The sequence below is a fragment of the Camelina sativa genome, chromosome 5 (genome assembly GCF_030686135.1).
Source record: "Camelina sativa cultivar CO46 ecotype springtype chromosome 5, ASM3068613v1".
Lineage (NCBI taxonomy): Eukaryota > Viridiplantae > Streptophyta > Magnoliopsida > Brassicales > Brassicaceae > Camelina > Camelina sativa.
In genome coordinates, this window is record NC_141884.1 from 31,745,402 (window position 1) to 31,762,522 (window position 17,121).

At 35.0% G+C, this 17,121-nt stretch overlaps 3 protein-coding genes and 1 pseudogene across 3 annotated transcripts; 2 read left to right on the forward strand and 2 right to left on the reverse strand.

The window, feature by feature from the left end:
• The first annotated feature begins 2,328 nt into the window (after positions 1 to 2,328).
• On the forward strand, positions 2,329 to 6,937 carry LOC104787611 (glutamate decarboxylase 2). The gene is made up of 6 exons (XM_010513219.3): positions 2,329 to 2,793; positions 2,887 to 3,091; positions 4,837 to 5,037; positions 5,520 to 5,988; positions 6,076 to 6,128; positions 6,263 to 6,937. Exons 1-6 carry the CDS (start codon positions 2,708 to 2,710, stop codon positions 6,734 to 6,736), a joined length of 1,488 nt encoding a protein of 495 aa, XP_010511521.1. The 5' UTR covers positions 2,329 to 2,707; the 3' UTR covers positions 6,737 to 6,937.
• Positions 6,938 to 7,391: 454 nt separating this feature from the next.
• On the reverse strand, positions 7,392 to 8,698 carry LOC104787612 (peroxiredoxin-2C-like). The gene is made up of 3 exons (XM_087450976.1): positions 8,105 to 8,698; positions 7,932 to 8,011; positions 7,392 to 7,800 (listed from the first exon to the last, which is right to left on the reverse strand). The coding sequence occupies exons 1-3, from the start codon at positions 8,257 to 8,259 to the stop codon at positions 7,547 to 7,549; spliced, it is 489 nt and encodes a 162-aa protein (XP_087307102.1). The 5' UTR covers positions 8,260 to 8,698; the 3' UTR covers positions 7,392 to 7,546.
• A 1,666-nt stretch (positions 8,699 to 10,364) lies between these two features.
• LOC104787613 (peroxiredoxin-2B) lies at positions 10,365 to 11,916 on the reverse strand. The gene is made up of 3 exons (XM_010513223.3): positions 11,425 to 11,916; positions 11,208 to 11,287; positions 10,365 to 10,810 (listed from the first exon to the last, which is right to left on the reverse strand). Exons 1-3 carry the CDS (start codon positions 11,691 to 11,693, stop codon positions 10,557 to 10,559), a joined length of 603 nt encoding a protein of 200 aa, XP_010511525.2. The 5' UTR covers positions 11,694 to 11,916; the 3' UTR covers positions 10,365 to 10,556.
• A 2,182-nt stretch (positions 11,917 to 14,098) lies between these two features.
• LOC104727584 (uncharacterized) lies at positions 14,099 to 16,758 on the forward strand (annotated as a pseudogene).
• The last annotated feature ends 363 nt before the right edge of the window (positions 16,759 to 17,121 follow it).

The following is a 17,121-nucleotide window of genomic DNA, read 5'->3' on the forward strand; positions in this document are numbered from 1 at the left end:
ATTTTCTATGATTTTAAAAATCAGCAAGATTTTAAAAAATATAAAGTTATTAAAATTCTTTCTAAATCTTAAACCAATACCCCCCTCCCTTAATCATGTCATCTTTTTGAGAGATCTTCCCACATCGAATATAGAGCCCACACCCACTCTCCTAAGTCTACTTTTCGACGGCTTTGATACCAATTGTTGGGCTTTCCAAGCCCAACCCAACTTTCTTATTAGTATGATATTGTTCGCTTTGGGCCCAGGTGGTTCAGCCCTCACGGATTTTTCTTATTGGGCTCCTTCTCAAAAGGCCGCATACTAATTAGAATTGGTTTTGGCTTATATATTAGAAACTTATTTTCTAATTTTCAGATGTGGGATATTATTTGTAAACCCAATATTATTATTTAGTTTGGAGACTTTGTGTAAAGTGATTAGTATTTTTTTCTGTTAAAAAAATAAGATGCGAAGATGATAGAGGTCGTAACGTTGAATTATTGGATTTGTTCTCAGTCGTGTGGCAATTGCAATAGCAATGGAGGTGTTTTCAAAATCAACGGACACGTTTTCCACTTAGTGTAGTTTTCATATTTTTTGATAAATTTTATTTAAGCGTAGTTGATCTAGAAGTTTAGTATGCATGCATGTAGATATGTTTTGAAGCTTCCGAGGATTTTACTTTCTTTTTGTTTTCCAATGAAGAAAATAAAAACCATGTACAACTTTAAGAGTAAATTTGAATTTTAAGGATATAAGAATTATTCAAATATATTTTTTTAATTTTTGTGAAAAGTGCCAAAATGGCACTTGTTATGATCACAGGGAGTATATATATATATATATATATATATATATATTTATTTATTTTAGTTGTTGTTATAACTACAGGAATATAGGTTCATAAAAATAAAAGTTAAAGTTTATGTGTATTGACTATTTATGTTTTATTATGACTAGTTTCTTGAACTAATTAAGTTTTTAGTAAGCTACAAACAGCAAACCATAAGAATGTTGATGTGTCATCTTTTCTTTTTCTTTGTCAATATATTTGATGTGTATTAATGAAACGATAGACCCTTTTTTAAAAATAATAAATAATAAATAATAAATATAATATAATAAAATAAACTATAACTATTGGTCCCATATCTACTAGTCATCTAACCACAAATACATTCAACAGCGGAAATAACCAACCAATATTCAATAATAATCCAATAATAAAATATAACCATATTCCAACATAATCAATATCCAAAACAACATGAATCATAGAACCAGCAACCTAGCAATGTTCTAATGACCCAACTCTAGCAACCTAGCAATGTCAGACAATATAAAACTGAGTCCCTAGAACATCCTCCTCTTCATTGCCTTAATTCCACGATCACACTTTGCCTTTACCTGCACCACAAACACATATTGCAATGCATGAGTATTTTATAAACACTCAGTAAGGCAATCCTCCCATCTACTGGGCTATACACACAAGCAATAGAGTATCAATAACCAACACACAACAATCAACAAACGACAAATAACAAACCAGGACTCAGCATCGACCGACACCACACCTGCATCGATCGATGCCAAATGGGAAAGCATCGATCGACACAGAAGCTGCATCGACCGATGCAAGTGTAACTTGCATCGACCAATACCCAATCTGCATCGACCGACGCATGCTCGACGTAACACGAAAACCCTAAAGTTTACGCGCCGTCCTCGCACTTGCATCGACCGACACAAGATATGCATCGATCGACGCAACGTCGAGCACCGTGATTTCCCCAAAGCTTCTCGCCGGATCTTCGTTCCTACAACCAAAAAACTCGATCCCAAGCTACAAGAAAGCTTCCTAACGTCCATAGCAACGAACTAACAAGCCTAACATCACACAACAAGCAGATTAAAGAATCCTCTAGCTTAGATAAGCCATGGTCATGCACTTACCTTTGCCAAGACGAATCTGAACCTAACACAAGGAAGAAAACGCTTCTAGGAAACTCCTACAACGTTCCCAGCTACAGATCTCTCCAGAAACAGCCTCAAATCTCCAGAATTCTCAAGAACACTCAAGAACAACTTTTCTCTCTTTCTCTTTTCTCAAAAACGGCTCAACACCCACGAATGAGACAAAACTCGCATCTAAGGGTTTTCCTTAACCCCAAAACGCAGCGTTTGATATAAGTCAAAACGCACAGAATTGAGCCAGCATCGACCGATGCTCCTACTGCATCGATCGATGCACATCCCAAACCGGGATTCCGGTTCACGGATGTTACAATTAACTGCCGTAATTTGAATGGTTTTATTTTTAAGTGAGTTGTTCATCTCTCATTTGACATGTCTAATGTCTTAATATAGGTAATATACTTGCCAAAAAGAAAAAAGAAAAACCAAATTTCCACGGTAATGTAATTTAGTTTGTAGGTATCACTTGTCTCTTTCTTTTAGTAGGTACAAGCATATATGAGCATATGAAATCAATTCGGTATATCTTTACGATCTTGTAGATATTTTACATGCGAATATCGTTTTAAAATATATACAAAACTACAAATTATAAAAAAAAAAAAAAAAAAAAAAAAGGAAAGACAGCAAATATGTAGGGTCACTAATCAATGTATAAACGTAGCCTTAGCACTTCATCTCTTCGTATCTTTTTGTTCTTCTTCATCATCTCTTTCTCGCTCACACACTCACAAGAAAGAAAGAAAAGATGGTTCTCGCAAGAACGGCAACGAACAGTGATGAATCTGTCTGCACCATGTTCGGATCTCGCTATGTTCGCACTACACTTCCCAAGTAAGTACACCAATTAATAATATTGAAGAAAAATATAGTTTCAATTTTATTTTTTTTTATGGTTTTATTCTATCCTTTGATTTGGACAAAAAGGTATGAGATCGGGGAGAACTCGATACCGAAGGACGCTGCGTTTCAGATCATAAAAGACGAGCTGATGCTTGATGGTAACCCTAGGCTTAACCTAGCTTCGTTCGTGACTACATGGATGGAGCCAGAGTGTGACAAACTCATCATGGACTCCATCAACAAGAACTACGTTGACATGGATGAGTACCCTGTCACCACCGAACTCCAGGTCTAAATCTCTCCATCTCTCGATCCATAATAGTTAACTAATGGTGCTAGCTAGATCTTTTTCTTGTTCTAGTTTGCTTTGGAATGGTTACACGATTTCGCAATGGTTTCATTAAAAATATATAATTAATTATTTTGATAAAATATTATTTAAATTTAAGTGTCGTTCCATATACTTCTGTTTTTGTTTGTAACGAAAAAATTGGGTTATAGGTTAACGGAAAAAAGTAGAAAATTTGGGTTACAGGTTAGAGGGAGTGGATTTGTTCAACAAAAACAAAAAAATGTTAGAGGGAGTGGAAGATGAAAAAACTGCTGTTTAAATAAATTTAGTATTAGTCCAACATTTAATTCTCCTTAACAATATAGAAGAAGACAAATTTACATTATTACTTATTTTCGTTTTTGTATTTAGAAAAGAAAAATGTCCATACGTTTCAAGTTTTTATTGGCCGACATGTCCATGCTCTTAGACTAGTGGACTTGGTCGCTTTGTAAGTTGTTCTCTAACTTAATCTCTTGACCATAAATAACTGGTATTGACTTATGTTAAATTATCATCAATACTAGTGGGCCACTTGAAATGAACTTCGGAAAATAACACATTCGGTTTGTCAATAAACCAATCGGCATAGCATCCGGTTTTTTTATTTATCTGAAATGAATCAACCAAGTCGTATGATTAAAGTTGAAAACTTCTAAATCATTGAGAATCAAAGTATGGGAGAAAAAGATGGCAAAGCAGAATAATTGAATAGTCGTAGAACAATGTTATCACTTTTGTCGGCAACCTCTCTTTGATTTTTTTTTTTTTGGCAAGAGGGCTTAAGCCTCTCTTTGTTTTCCACACATTATTTTTGGTTTTGATTGGTCCACGCAACTTTTTCCCACTAGATGGTATGGTACAATTTAATCGAGTATTTCTGTATATGAATGCGTGGTAAACGTTGTATGTTTTGAGAAAAGATAACAAAGTAAAAAAATGAATAAATTGGAAAAAAAACAAAAAAAAGGAAGATAAAAGTAAATAAATTGACATATGAGTATACAAACAGTTGCGACTTGTGATGAAACCTAGGAGGAGCCCACCCACCATTAAAATCTCGTGATTGTAAGGTCAATCGTCATATTGATTTTATCATGTGAAACTTTGAAAAATTCACCATTAAGAAGTTGGTACTTGTTTGTTCATATATGGATATGTGATGGCATCACTGTGTGCATTTGGTGCTTCTTGATAGTGTGAATATGATGATAGCAAATAGTGTATACATTATTATGTCATTTCTCAATAAAATAGATATAAGCCCATTATCAATATTATGATATCTTTTAGTTTACCAAAAAAAGTTACCGTTTAATTTGATAAAAAGAAAGATATTTTGACGAATGAATCACTGGATTTGGTAGATTCACAATTTACTCCCCCAATTTACGCCTTTAATTCTTCTATTGTTATGTGTTTTCTTAAGTTATGAATCAATGTGGGTTTTAAGTTGTTGATAATTTAATTAATCAATCACCAAAAAATGAAGAATAAACTAAGCTAGTAGATAGATAGAGTAATCGACAAAGAAAGAATAACAGTGTTAAATTTTCATTTGTTAAAAAACCTAAAACAGTATAAAATTCCGTTTTCAGAAATTAAATTAAAGAAACAACTGAGAATGGTTACTTTTGTTATATTGAACTCATAATTCATAATTTCTTTTTTTTTTTTTTTTTTTATTTATTTTGGAAAAACAGAACCGATGTGTGAACATTATAGCTCGACTGTTCAATGCGCCACTTGAGGAAAATGAGACTGCAGTGGGAGTAGGGACAGTTGGTTCTTCAGAAGCCATCATGTTAGCTGGACTGGCCTTCAAAAGAAAATGGCAGAACAAGCGCAAGGCTGAGGGTAAACCCTATGACAAACCCAACATTGTAACTGGAGCCAACGTTCAAGTAAGTATTTATACATATTCATATATAGTACAATATGGTGAAAAAACATCATAGATAAAGAGATGGTTTAGTAAGAATCATACTTCAAATATCTAGTAAAATATTCCAAAGCATTTTTTTGGGTTAAATATTACCATGATTTTCATTAAAATCGAATATATTATTGATTTATCGATATGGTTTTGGTTTTGTTTCAGATTTGGTTTTTAATAAAGAAAAGAATCATAGTTTTCATATAAATTTAAATTTCGGTTTCAATTTTTATGCTTTTCGATTTTTGTTTGAATTCGATTTTATTTTTTTCAGTTATTGGAAAAGTAAAATATCATTACAATCTTAAAAATAACTCTTGTTCCATTTTTAGGATCGAACTTTTTGGATTTGGTTCGAATAGGATGGGTTATATTTTATTTTTATCTAAAATGAAACACCATCATTTTAGAAATTAAGTGTATATTTTCACAAATATGGTCTAATTTCAGGTGTGCTGGGAGAAATTTGCTCGATACTTCGAGGTGGAGCTAAAAGAGGTAAAGCTAAGTGAAGGTTACTACGTGATGGATCCAGACAAAGCAGCAGAGATGGTGGACGAGAACACAATCTGTGTCGCGGCCATATTGGGGTCAACACTCAACGGTGAGTTCGAAGATGTGAAGCGTCTCAATGACTTGCTGGTCAAGAAAAATGAGGAGACTGGCTGGAACACACCGATCCACGTGGATGCAGCAAGTGGAGGGTTCATTGCTCCATTTATCTACCCTGAGTTGGAATGGGACTTTAGGCTTCCTTTGGTTAAGAGCATCAACGTGAGTGGTCACAAGTATGGACTGGTCTATGCTGGTATTGGTTGGGTCGTGTGGAGGGCACAAGAGGATTTGCCTGAAGAGCTTATCTTTCATATCAACTATCTTGGTTCTGATCAACCCACTTTCACTCTCAATTTCTCCAAAGGTTTGTTATATATGTTTCATATTATATAGTTGAATATTTCATGATGTTATATTTATGTAACATGATAAAAGTTTTTTCTTGTTGTAGGATCGAGTCAAATTATTGCTCAATACTATCAGCTCATTCGTCTTGGGTTCGAGGTGAGTCTAGTGTTATTCGTAGTAAACCATGAAACCATGCATAGATCTTTATAAAATATATATATTAGGTCAAATTCTTTAATTTTTTGCTGACTCTAGTGAAATTTTTACATGGGACGCTTTGGTTTGAATAGGGCTACAAAAATGTGATGGAGAATTGCATTGAGAACATGGTGGTTCTCAAAGAAGGGATAGAGAAAACAGAGCGTTTCAACATAGTCTCAAAGGACCAAGGAGTGCCAGTCGTAGCCTTCTCTCTCAAGGACCATAGTTTCCACAACGAGTTCGAGATCTCTGAGATGCTACGTCGTTTCGGGTGGATCGTTCCGGCTTACACTATGCCTGCGGATGCACAGCACATCACGGTTCTGCGTGTTGTCGTCAGGGAAGATTTCTCGAGAACACTCGCGGAGAGACTTGTGGCAGATATTTCCAAGGTGCTTCACGAGCTAGATACCTTGCCTTCCAAGATATCTAAGAAGATGGGACTAGAAGGGGTCGCAGAAAATGTGAAGGGGAAGAAGGTGGAGAGGGAGCTCCTGATGGACGTTATTGTTGGATGGAGGAAGTTTGTGAAGGACAGGAAGAAGATGAATGGTGTGTGCTAAGGAAGTGTGTTCTGTTGTGTGTGTTTGTGAACAAAGATGTACTCGTGAGGACTTTGGCGTTTATGTGTTGGTATCTCTATTTGAACCAGTTATTATGGATTCTATGATTCTATAAGCTTGAAACTCATTATAAGCCGTTGTTGTTGTCTTATTGAGCTATTGTGAAATAGTCTTAAAATAAGTATCTAATATTGCTCCGTAGTTCGATGTGTGCCACCAAATGAATTAACATGATCTACATCTGAAAGGCATCACTCCAAAGCATGCACTTCAGTTCATAAGGCTATTGTTGATGTTATGATTATATAACTTGTTGGTCAGCACTTTTCTTGAGAAAGCTTCCCTTTTTCCCTAAGTTCTATTAATGAATATAAGCAAAACCTTCAATACTGTAGTTATTGAAATATTTATGAATACGTAATTTCGAAAGCTAAGTATCAAAATCTGAGCTAATGATCAAAACCGGAGCTAATTTTGTTTGTACTAATATTATCGAATGCAATAGACTGTAAGCACACATTTCTGTAGTACAACTCTGGTTAACTAACTTTTAGGTTCATACCTACCATAGTCCACAACAACAACGAAGATATTTGGTATGCATCTTGACGTTAATTATTCATATCTTTCAAAATTCAACCACAAAGAAAAATAATAGAACATCAAAACCAATACTTTATTTTATTATATCAAGCAAGTCACACGCTGCTTTATTATGCATGAATGAGGCTATATAATCCTCAACTTCACATAGAGCGGTTTACATAACACAATACAATAAGCAAAAGATAAAGTTATCTAGAGAGCCATCTAGAGAGCCTTGAGGATATCTTCGGCGCTGGAAATGGTGAACTCACCACCAGATTCAACATTGGCTACAGTCACCTTGAGGTTATCGAGCAACATAGCGAATCTCCTTGTCCTAATCCCCATACCCTTGTCCTTGAGGTCAAGCTCAAGTCCTAGAAGGTGTGTGTATTCCCCTGACCCGTCACCTGCAAACTTCACGTGCTTGTTCTCTGTGTATGTCTTTCCCCATGCCTTCATCACATACGGATCGTTTGCTGCAACAATCAATGTATATGATGGCGTCAATACTTAAACAAAAACACATTTGCACATCAAGCAAGCATACTCACCCATATACAATAACCATTCCAGGATCATGAACTTAAACATATCAGTTAATACTCACCGCTAAAGCAAATGATCTCATCAATACCCTTTGACTTGAACTCCCCTGCTTTCTCAATGAATCCAGGCACATGGCTCATACTAACCACACACAAAAAAAAAAACCACAACTAAGGATCTTATAAAACTTATGCCAAGGAGAAATCTGAAGAAAGTTTGAAACTTTATACATACCTGCAAAGGGGAGTGAAAGCACCAGGGACACCAAAGAAAACTACTTTTTTACCGGCGAGGAGAGAGTGAATGGAGACTGTCTGAAGCTGATCATTCTCATCGAAGAATGAGATCTTTCCGTCTGGTATAACATTGCCGACAGTAATTGGAGCCATGAGGAGAGAGATCTCTGAGGATTTGAAGCAAAAAGGGCTAATGAAAAAGAGTTTTTGTTGGACTTGAAGATGAATATAATCGAATAGGTGTATATGGCACAATTTATAGTGTTTTACTGAATGGAAAATATATCATTAATTGAATATATAGTATTTATTATTATTAATAGATTTCTAAAATTAGTTTATCCAAAAATAAACTTTGTTTTCCAAATATATAACATACACGTTTATGACCACCACAAGTTGGTCTTAGATTTCTTGAAATGACTGAATCTGAATCCGTCAAGGCGACTAGAGATATTCCTGCTGATGCAAGCTTTCTGGAGTTGAGCATTTCCTTGGATAAATCTTCAAGCCTTTATCTTTTTATCTTTCATATCATTTGAATGATTCTTCCTCTATTTCAGGTTTTGAGTTGAATGCAATGCTTTGAACAAAACAAAAAAACTTTGTTTTCCAAATATATAACATTTATAGACATATTTGGAAAATCTTGTAAGACAAGAAAAAATAAATGCAATCCAAGATAATAATAAATGCAATCAAGCATCGCCACAATAACACTCTTAATATTTTGAAAAATATATGATGCGTGTGATGTGAGTATTCAAATAATTGATTTAATTTTATATATGTTACCAAAATACAACTATTTCATTTTTCAGGTATTATGATAGAACTTAACAATTAAATGTGTTTCATTTGAAACGATTTTATAATAAACAAGTCTTTAGAACATTTCTTAAATAGTCGCCATTATGGAACGAAGGTAAAACCCAAATACCAAATGAAGAACAGAAAGGTCCACGGATGATGGCGGGTGAGAAGACACAACAAACAGCAAATGACAGCTCATTTCTCCGTTTAGTGAAAGTGAGACACAAAGTAGCAGCCCTCAAGATTAACATCTCTTGTAGCCCTGGGCGTTCGGATTTATCGGTTTAATCGGGTCGGTTTATTCGGTTTTTTAATTTTTCGGTTCTCTGAAAATTCTACCGAATTAAACCGAATAAAAATTCGGTTCGGTTTATTCGGTTCGGTTATCTACTTTTAAATCTATTCCGAAGTGAACCGATTCTTGATTTTTTTCGGTTTATTCGGTTAACCGAAAATAAATTTAGAAAGAAGATTCCGACGGTGACATGTTATGGCCGGCCGATCCCGCTACCTGTTACCAAGCAACCACATAGAACAACCTAAATAAATTGTAATAACAACCTACTAAAGTTTAAGCAACTCTACATAAGATGCGTAAATAGAAAAAAGAGTAATTGGGGGTGAAAACTACATGTACTAAGATGGGAGACGTTGAATTTTCCTCTTCGTTGTGAGGATTACTAAAAGAAACAGAAGATGCAACAGAAGCAGAAGGAGATTCAGTAGAATATCAGAGTTTAGAGAGGTAGAATAAGAAGCAACAGCAACAGAAGGAGATTCACTAGAATATCAGAGTTTAGAGAGGTAGAAAAAGAAGCAGCGGCTGAGAGAGAGAAAAAAAAATGAAAAGAATATTTATTGATTTAGGGTTTTCTATTCTCACAGATCGTGGGCTGCAAAAAACATGGGCCTGCACATAAAATTTAACACATTTTATATTTAACATATATTTTATTTTAAGCCCAAAAGAGTCTAAATTTATTAAACGCATGTTGCCCTAGCGTTTTGTTTATTCTTTTTTTTAGTTCATCGTCTTTCTTCGAGCTATGTCCATGGCAGATCTTTAATATCCCAACTCATCCTCCATTCCTTGACCTTAGTTCATGAGGCTGCTTCGACGATAGGTGATAGTTAGGGGAGAACCGAAGAACCGTTCGGTTACCTACCGCCGAACCGAGCCGAATCGATAACCAAATTCTCAAAATAATTTCGCCGATCGGTTCAAGCCTCTTCTGATAATCGGTGCCGATAACCGAAATAGTCGGTTTTCTCGGTTCGGTTTTCTCGGTTCTTACCGAATGCCCAGGCCTAATCTCTTGAATGTTCATAACACATTAGAAGGCCAAGTGTGCATGATACCAACTATTCTTACGCTGGTAACCTAACTTTTTGGTACGTGCTCATCATCAATCAGAACAACAATGGAAAGATTTGGTATGCATATCTTCACGTGAAAATTACTCAATTTCATAAATCAACCGTAGAGAATAAGACGAAAACCAACAGTTTACTTACTACACCAAGCAAGTCATCACACACCGCTTTATTTTATTATGCCTACTTGTTTGAAAACCAGGCGATATAGAATCCCCTACTTCACATACAGCGGTTTACAACAAAAGCAAACGATAAGTAACTTAGAGAGCCTTGAGGATATCTTCGGCGCTGGAAACAGTGAACTCACCACCAGTTTCGACATTGGCTACAGTCACCTTGAGGTTATCGAGCAACAGAGCGAATCTCCTTGACCTAACACCAAGACCCTTGTCCTTGAGGTCAAGCTCAAGTCCTAGAAGGTGTGTGTATTCACCTGACCCGTCAGCTACAAACTTCACATGCTTGTTCTCTGGGTATGTCTTTCCCCATGCCTTCATCACAAATGGATCGTTCACTGCAACAATACATACAAATCACGGCGTGAATACTCTTTAAAAACCAAAAGCAAATATACACATTTAGTCTTAGATCCGTAAAGCGCATCAAGTAGCCTAAGCCAAATACAATAACCCGTCTAGTCTTAGAGCTCATCAGAGACCAGATACTCAGGGTCAGGGCAAAGACCCTTCAAAACTCAATTCATTGTACTCCAAAACTGTCTCATTCCAAGTTCATATATTAGCAAAGAACATCATCTCTTGTCGATCTATAGAACTATTTAAATCCAACACCAACCACCATTCACAATTTAGCAAGTTTGACTAACAAACGAATTCAACATATTTGATCAGATTTGCACAGGTATACATGAACAGAACTCATCACAGAGGTCAAAACATATTAATACTCACCGCTAAAGCAAATGATCTCATCAACACCCTTTGACTTCAGCTCATCTGCTTTCTCAATGAACCCAGGAACATGCTTCATACTAACCTCACCAAACCAAAAGCAAAAACACAATTTTCAAATTAAATCTAAGAACCCATCAGCTAAGAAACAAAACCCACATCTTATAAAACTAATTCCAAGGACGAATCTGAAGAAAGTTTGAAACTTTATAGATACCTGCAAGTGGGAGTGAAAGCACCAGGGACACCAAAGAGGATGACTTTTTTACCGGCGGCGAGAGAGTAAACGGAGACGGTCTGAAGCTGATCATTCTCATCGAAGAATGAGATAGTTCCGTCTGGTACAACATCACCGACAGCAATTGGAGCCATGTTGAGATCTCTGCGGCTGAGAAACAAAAGGGACTTTGGTTGGACTTGAGACCGAGAAGTGATATTTAGGGATTCGGACAATTTATCAGCGTTTCCCGGAGTTATATATTGCATTTATTTTGGTTCACAAATATAGAATTTTATTAATTTCTCTATTTGGTGTAAAATATCTGAAACACCCAAACATAAACTTTATTTTCCAAATATATAAAAAAAAAAACTTGTTTTTCTTGGTATCGACTCACTCTTTTTTTTTCCCGGACCGCTTTAATTTTTTAGTCACTCATTTTTACGAAATTTTCCAAATTGTTTTTGTAACAAATATTGTTTTAGTTATATTTTCTCTCTTCTATTTATTTTGGTATTTTTTAAATATTGTTTTTTTTTTGGATTTATCTTTAATTAAGTGGTTACCACACCACTTTTGTGATCAATTCCACCAAAATTTGACTCCAATAAATTACGTTATTCTGCGTAGTAGATTAGTTATGGATCGGTATTTGCAACGACGGATCCACGTAGAGATAAGAGTGGTCAGCTGATCTGGTCAAATTTGGAAAATTTCTCCACTATTATAAGTTTTGTATATCTAAATCTAATTTAATATAAAATATTTCACCAATCTGACCTCCCTAATTTAATGGTGACATCGAAGGCCCAGCCCATAATGAAACAAATTTTTTTTGTTTTAAGTTAGAAATAAATTAGTCCAATATTTTAACTTAATTATTAATATTTGTCAAACCAAAGTGAGTTTAAATAAAGAAAAATAAAAGAACTTTTGTCTCATATAGGTCTGGGCAAATAAACCAAACCCGAGGAACCGATCCGACCCTGACCTGCAAAAACCTGACCCGACCCTGACCCGCTTCTGTATAAATAACCACTCGGTTTTCATTTCCAAATACCCACATGTATCAGGTATTACCCGAACCGAACCCGAGGAACCGATGATATATGTTTGAACCCGAGAACACATTTATACATACATGATATCATATATATTGCCATATTTCCGTTTGCCTTAATCTCTTCTCCTTGAATCCTTGTGAATCTTCTTTACTTTGCATAAACATGTCGAAGTTGCCAATTTTTGTCCAATTTCAAGAATCTTTGGCTTTTATAAACCAAAACTCTCAAATTGGATATCCAAAACCTAATTCCGCTGTTAGCCCAACGGCGGACCCACTCAGGAGGAAGGTGGGTCACCTGACCTGGGTAACTAATTAAATAGTTGGTTTTTACATGTGTTCATGTAAAATTTCAGTAGCACAGATAGTAAATTTGGTACTGCTGACCTCCCAAATCCCGAGTTTGAACCCCCAATATGTCATATTAATATTTTTTTTCCTGTAATTGACCTCCCTAAATTTTAATCTTGAGTCCGCCACTGTGTTAGCCTCATCTTTGGGTTCTCCGTTCATAGCACCTAGAACTCGTAAGTTTCATTCTCCTCTTTTTTTTTTTAATTATTGATTGTTTTATGTCTGAAACTCTCTTGATTAATTTATATTATGATTTCAATTTCTTATTTAGTGTAATTTATATTAAGATTTCATGTTATGCAGTTTCATTTGTTTTTCGGGTTATTCGGGTTTTATGGGTACATTTCAGGTTTTTGTGGATACTTTGGATATGTTCGAGTAGGTACTATCCATAACCGAATATATTTTGGATACATTACAGGTTTCTTAAAGTCAATACCCAAATAACCCGAACCCGAGAGGAACCAAACCTAACCCCGACCTGATATTATATGAACACCTGTTCGGATCCTATATTCGTAAACCCGAAAAACCCAAACCCGAATTACCCAAACCTGACCCCGACCCAAACACCCAAATGCCCAGGCCTAGTCTCATACGTGCCTCAGTTTTGTAATTTTCTTCTTCCCAACTCACAAACATAACAGAGCAGGTCGACATCTTCAATCGATTAATCAAGCAAGTTTATAAAAACTAAATTTTGTTTTTACAATGATTTAATTAAATTGTATTGAAATTTCAATATATATTAATATATAGGAGTTAGGTCTTAGAAATGCAATAATATTTGGGCTTGTATAAAAGGTAAACAATTTGTAATTATAAATTTATTATCCAACTTTTTGTGATCATAATTAATGAGTTAAAATTTTCTTTTATTTAACTTGTATTTTCTGTTTAATATTAATAGTTGACCGTGTACGTACACCAATTTGTTGCTTGATCATGTGTAGACTTTTGGTTAAATTGGTGTTCATGAACTGTGTAGAAAAAAAAAATTGTGTGTATCATAATTCATTTGGCATATACATATATATATATATATATATATATATTATTTATTTATTTATTTAATGTTGTCAATTTTGTTTTCATAATTTAGTTTCAGTCAAAGGCTCGGAGCAATGAACACTTTGAAAAAATATTATAAAAGAAAAGAACCATCTCCACCTCGGAGTGAATCAGATGATATTGACTTACCTTGGGATCCAGCAGATCGAAAAAGAATAGCTGATTATCATCCGAATCAAAGAGATGAGGTAATTCGAAGATACTTGATTAGATGACCTTGTCAACCTCGTGGACATACTTTTAAACAAATTCTGATAGGAAAGACACCGAGACATTTTAATCCAGCTTGGTTTGATCGATACAAAAACTGGTTAGAGTATAGTGTGAAAGAAGAAAAAGTTTTTTGCCTGTGTTGTTACTTGTTCAGAGATAATGCTGGTAAAGCTGTGAGAAGTGATGCATTTATCACAGATGGATTCTGTAGGTGGAATAATTTCAAGAGTTTTTCAGATCATGTGGGAGATGTTGATAGCTTTCACAACAACGCAGTTATGAAGTGTGAAAATTTGATAAAACAAGGTCAGTCTATTGAGCATGCTTTGCATAAACCAGACGATATTACAAGAAATGAGTATCATATTTGGTTGAATGCTTTAGTTGATGCTTCCAGATACTTACTGCGACAAGGATTACCTTTAAGTGGTCATGATGAGTCTGAAAAATCTGCTAATAGAGGAAACTTTGTTGAACTTTTGAAGTACAATGCTGATCAGAATGAAGTTGTAAGGAAGGTTATTTTAAATAATGCTCCTGGAAATAATCAAATGAAATGTCCTAAAATTCAGAAAGATATTGTTAATTGTTTTGCAGAGGAAGTAGTCAAATCAGTGTTCAAGAAAGCGGTCTAGGCGGCCGCCTAGGCGCTAGGCGCTCAGCAGACGCCTAGATGACCGCCTAAACCGCTTAAAATTACATTAATTTAATTTTAATATTTATTTTTGATTTTTAACTATATATATATTTAAGCTATCAAGTTTTATATATGTATACGTAATTATAAATGTTTATATGTTGTTAATATAACTTAAATAAATGTATTTTTCTTAATTTTGTTTACAATTTATAATTTTTTTTATTTTTCTAACATATATTTATACATAATTTTATATATATAATGTTTTATGTTGTAAACGTCTAAACCGCTTAAAACCGTCTAGTCCCCGATTAAGCGTTCTAGGCGCTAGACCCTGGATCACCGCCCAGATACCGCCTAACGCTTTCTTGAACACTGAGTCAAATCTATTATTGAGGAGATTAATCATGATGTTTTTGCTTAATTGGTGGATGAATCTGCTGACGTTTCAGATAAAGAACAAATGGCATTAGTGTTTAGATTTGTTGATAAAAGTGGGATAGTCAAAGAGAGATTCTTGAGTATTACACATGTGAGTGAGACATCTCCAACATCTTTGAAATCTGCTATTGATGATTTGTTTGCTAAATATGGATTGAGTATGTAAAAGGTGAGAGGGAAAGGCTATGATGGAGCAAGTAATATGAAAGGCGAATTCAATGGATTAAGAGCATTAATTATGAGAGAAAACGCGCAGCATATTATGTCCACTATTTTGCTCATCAACTTCAGTTAGTTGTTATAGCAGTTGCAAAAAAACATTTTAATGTTGGAGACTTTTTTGATATGATTTCTCTGTTGTTGAATGTGGTGGGAGCTTCATGCAAAAGAAAGATCTGATCCGAGAGAGTCATAGAAAAAATATTCAAGAAGAAATTAATAATGGTGAAAAAAGTACTGAAGCAGGGCTGAATCAAGAGATCTCTCTCTTCAAAGACCAGGAAATACCCGTTGAAATTCTCACTACAGGACTCTAGTGCGATTGACTGAGTTATTTTCTTCTATCATCGTGGTTCTCGAGTACATTGAGAATGAAGGTGTAGATGACTTGAAAAGACGTCAAGCACATGGTCTCCTTAACTATTTGCATAGCTTTGATTTTGTGTTTTATTTACAAATGATGATACACCTTTTAGGACTCACAGAGAATTTGTCAGTGGCGCTACAGAGACAAGATCAAGATATTTTAAATGATATGTCATTGGTAGGATCAACTAAGAGGCAACTTCAATTGTTTAGGGATGATGGGTGGAATTCTCTCATGATGAAAGTTTCTTCATTTCACATGAGCTTGAAACGGTTGAGATGGAGGCAGATTTTGTTGACCCAAAGAGACGAAGAAAAAAACAGGAGTATCAAATATGCATCACTACAAGGTCAATTGCTTATATGCTGTCTTGGATATGCAGCTTCAAGAATTTAACGACCATTTTAATGAGGTGAACACTGAATTGCTTATTTGTGTTGCTTCTCTATCTTCCATTGATGCATTTTTTGAGTTTGATCACTCAAAGTTATTGAGGTTATCTAAGTTCTATCAAGATGACTTTAGTTTGGGGGAGTTCACATCTCTTGAGTAAGAATTATCTATCTACATTGATAATGTTTGAAATGATGACAGATTTTCTAATTTGAAGAATCTAGGGGACCTTGCTCGATTGTTGGTTGAAACACGAAAACATATGTCATATCCTTTGGTTTACAGGCTTTTGAAGTTGGTTTTGATTTTGCCGGTTGCTACTGCAACTGTTGAGAGATGTTTTTCAGCCATGAAAAAGGAAGAGAGAAGGAAAGAGACATCTCATGTTTTGGTTGACAGTCTCTTGAAACTCTTAAACTGGAGACGTCTCTTTCCCTCTCTCTTCTTTTTTCATTTTTTTAATATATTTAAATGGTAAAGAGATGTGTGAGAAATTACCGTTGGAGATAACCTAACTTAATTTGTTGAACTTCAGATTTGGTTCTTTACTCCAACTTTTGGCTAGAGTAAATTGTTCCCAAGAGAAATAATACTGTATTGGCAGATTAATTTTCTCTCAAAAACTTGATGATGCTTTTTATTCAAAAATAGACAATATGGCCAGAAATTTAGGCATAACCGTTCTTACCAAACACAAACTGTACATAAATAAAAACAAAAGGCATTACTCATATTAAATTTGCTTAGGAGTCCAGGAGAATGAGTTAGCAGGGAGAGTGAGCACTTACCATTCATTCGTGTATTCATTCTCTGCTTCAAGCTGGTCTGACAATAGTACGCACGAACCATTGCTTAAATTAACCCTAAATGTGAATATGTAAATGATTAATCATGTTGATTCATTCGGTTTTTATATTCAAGTTAGAAATATGT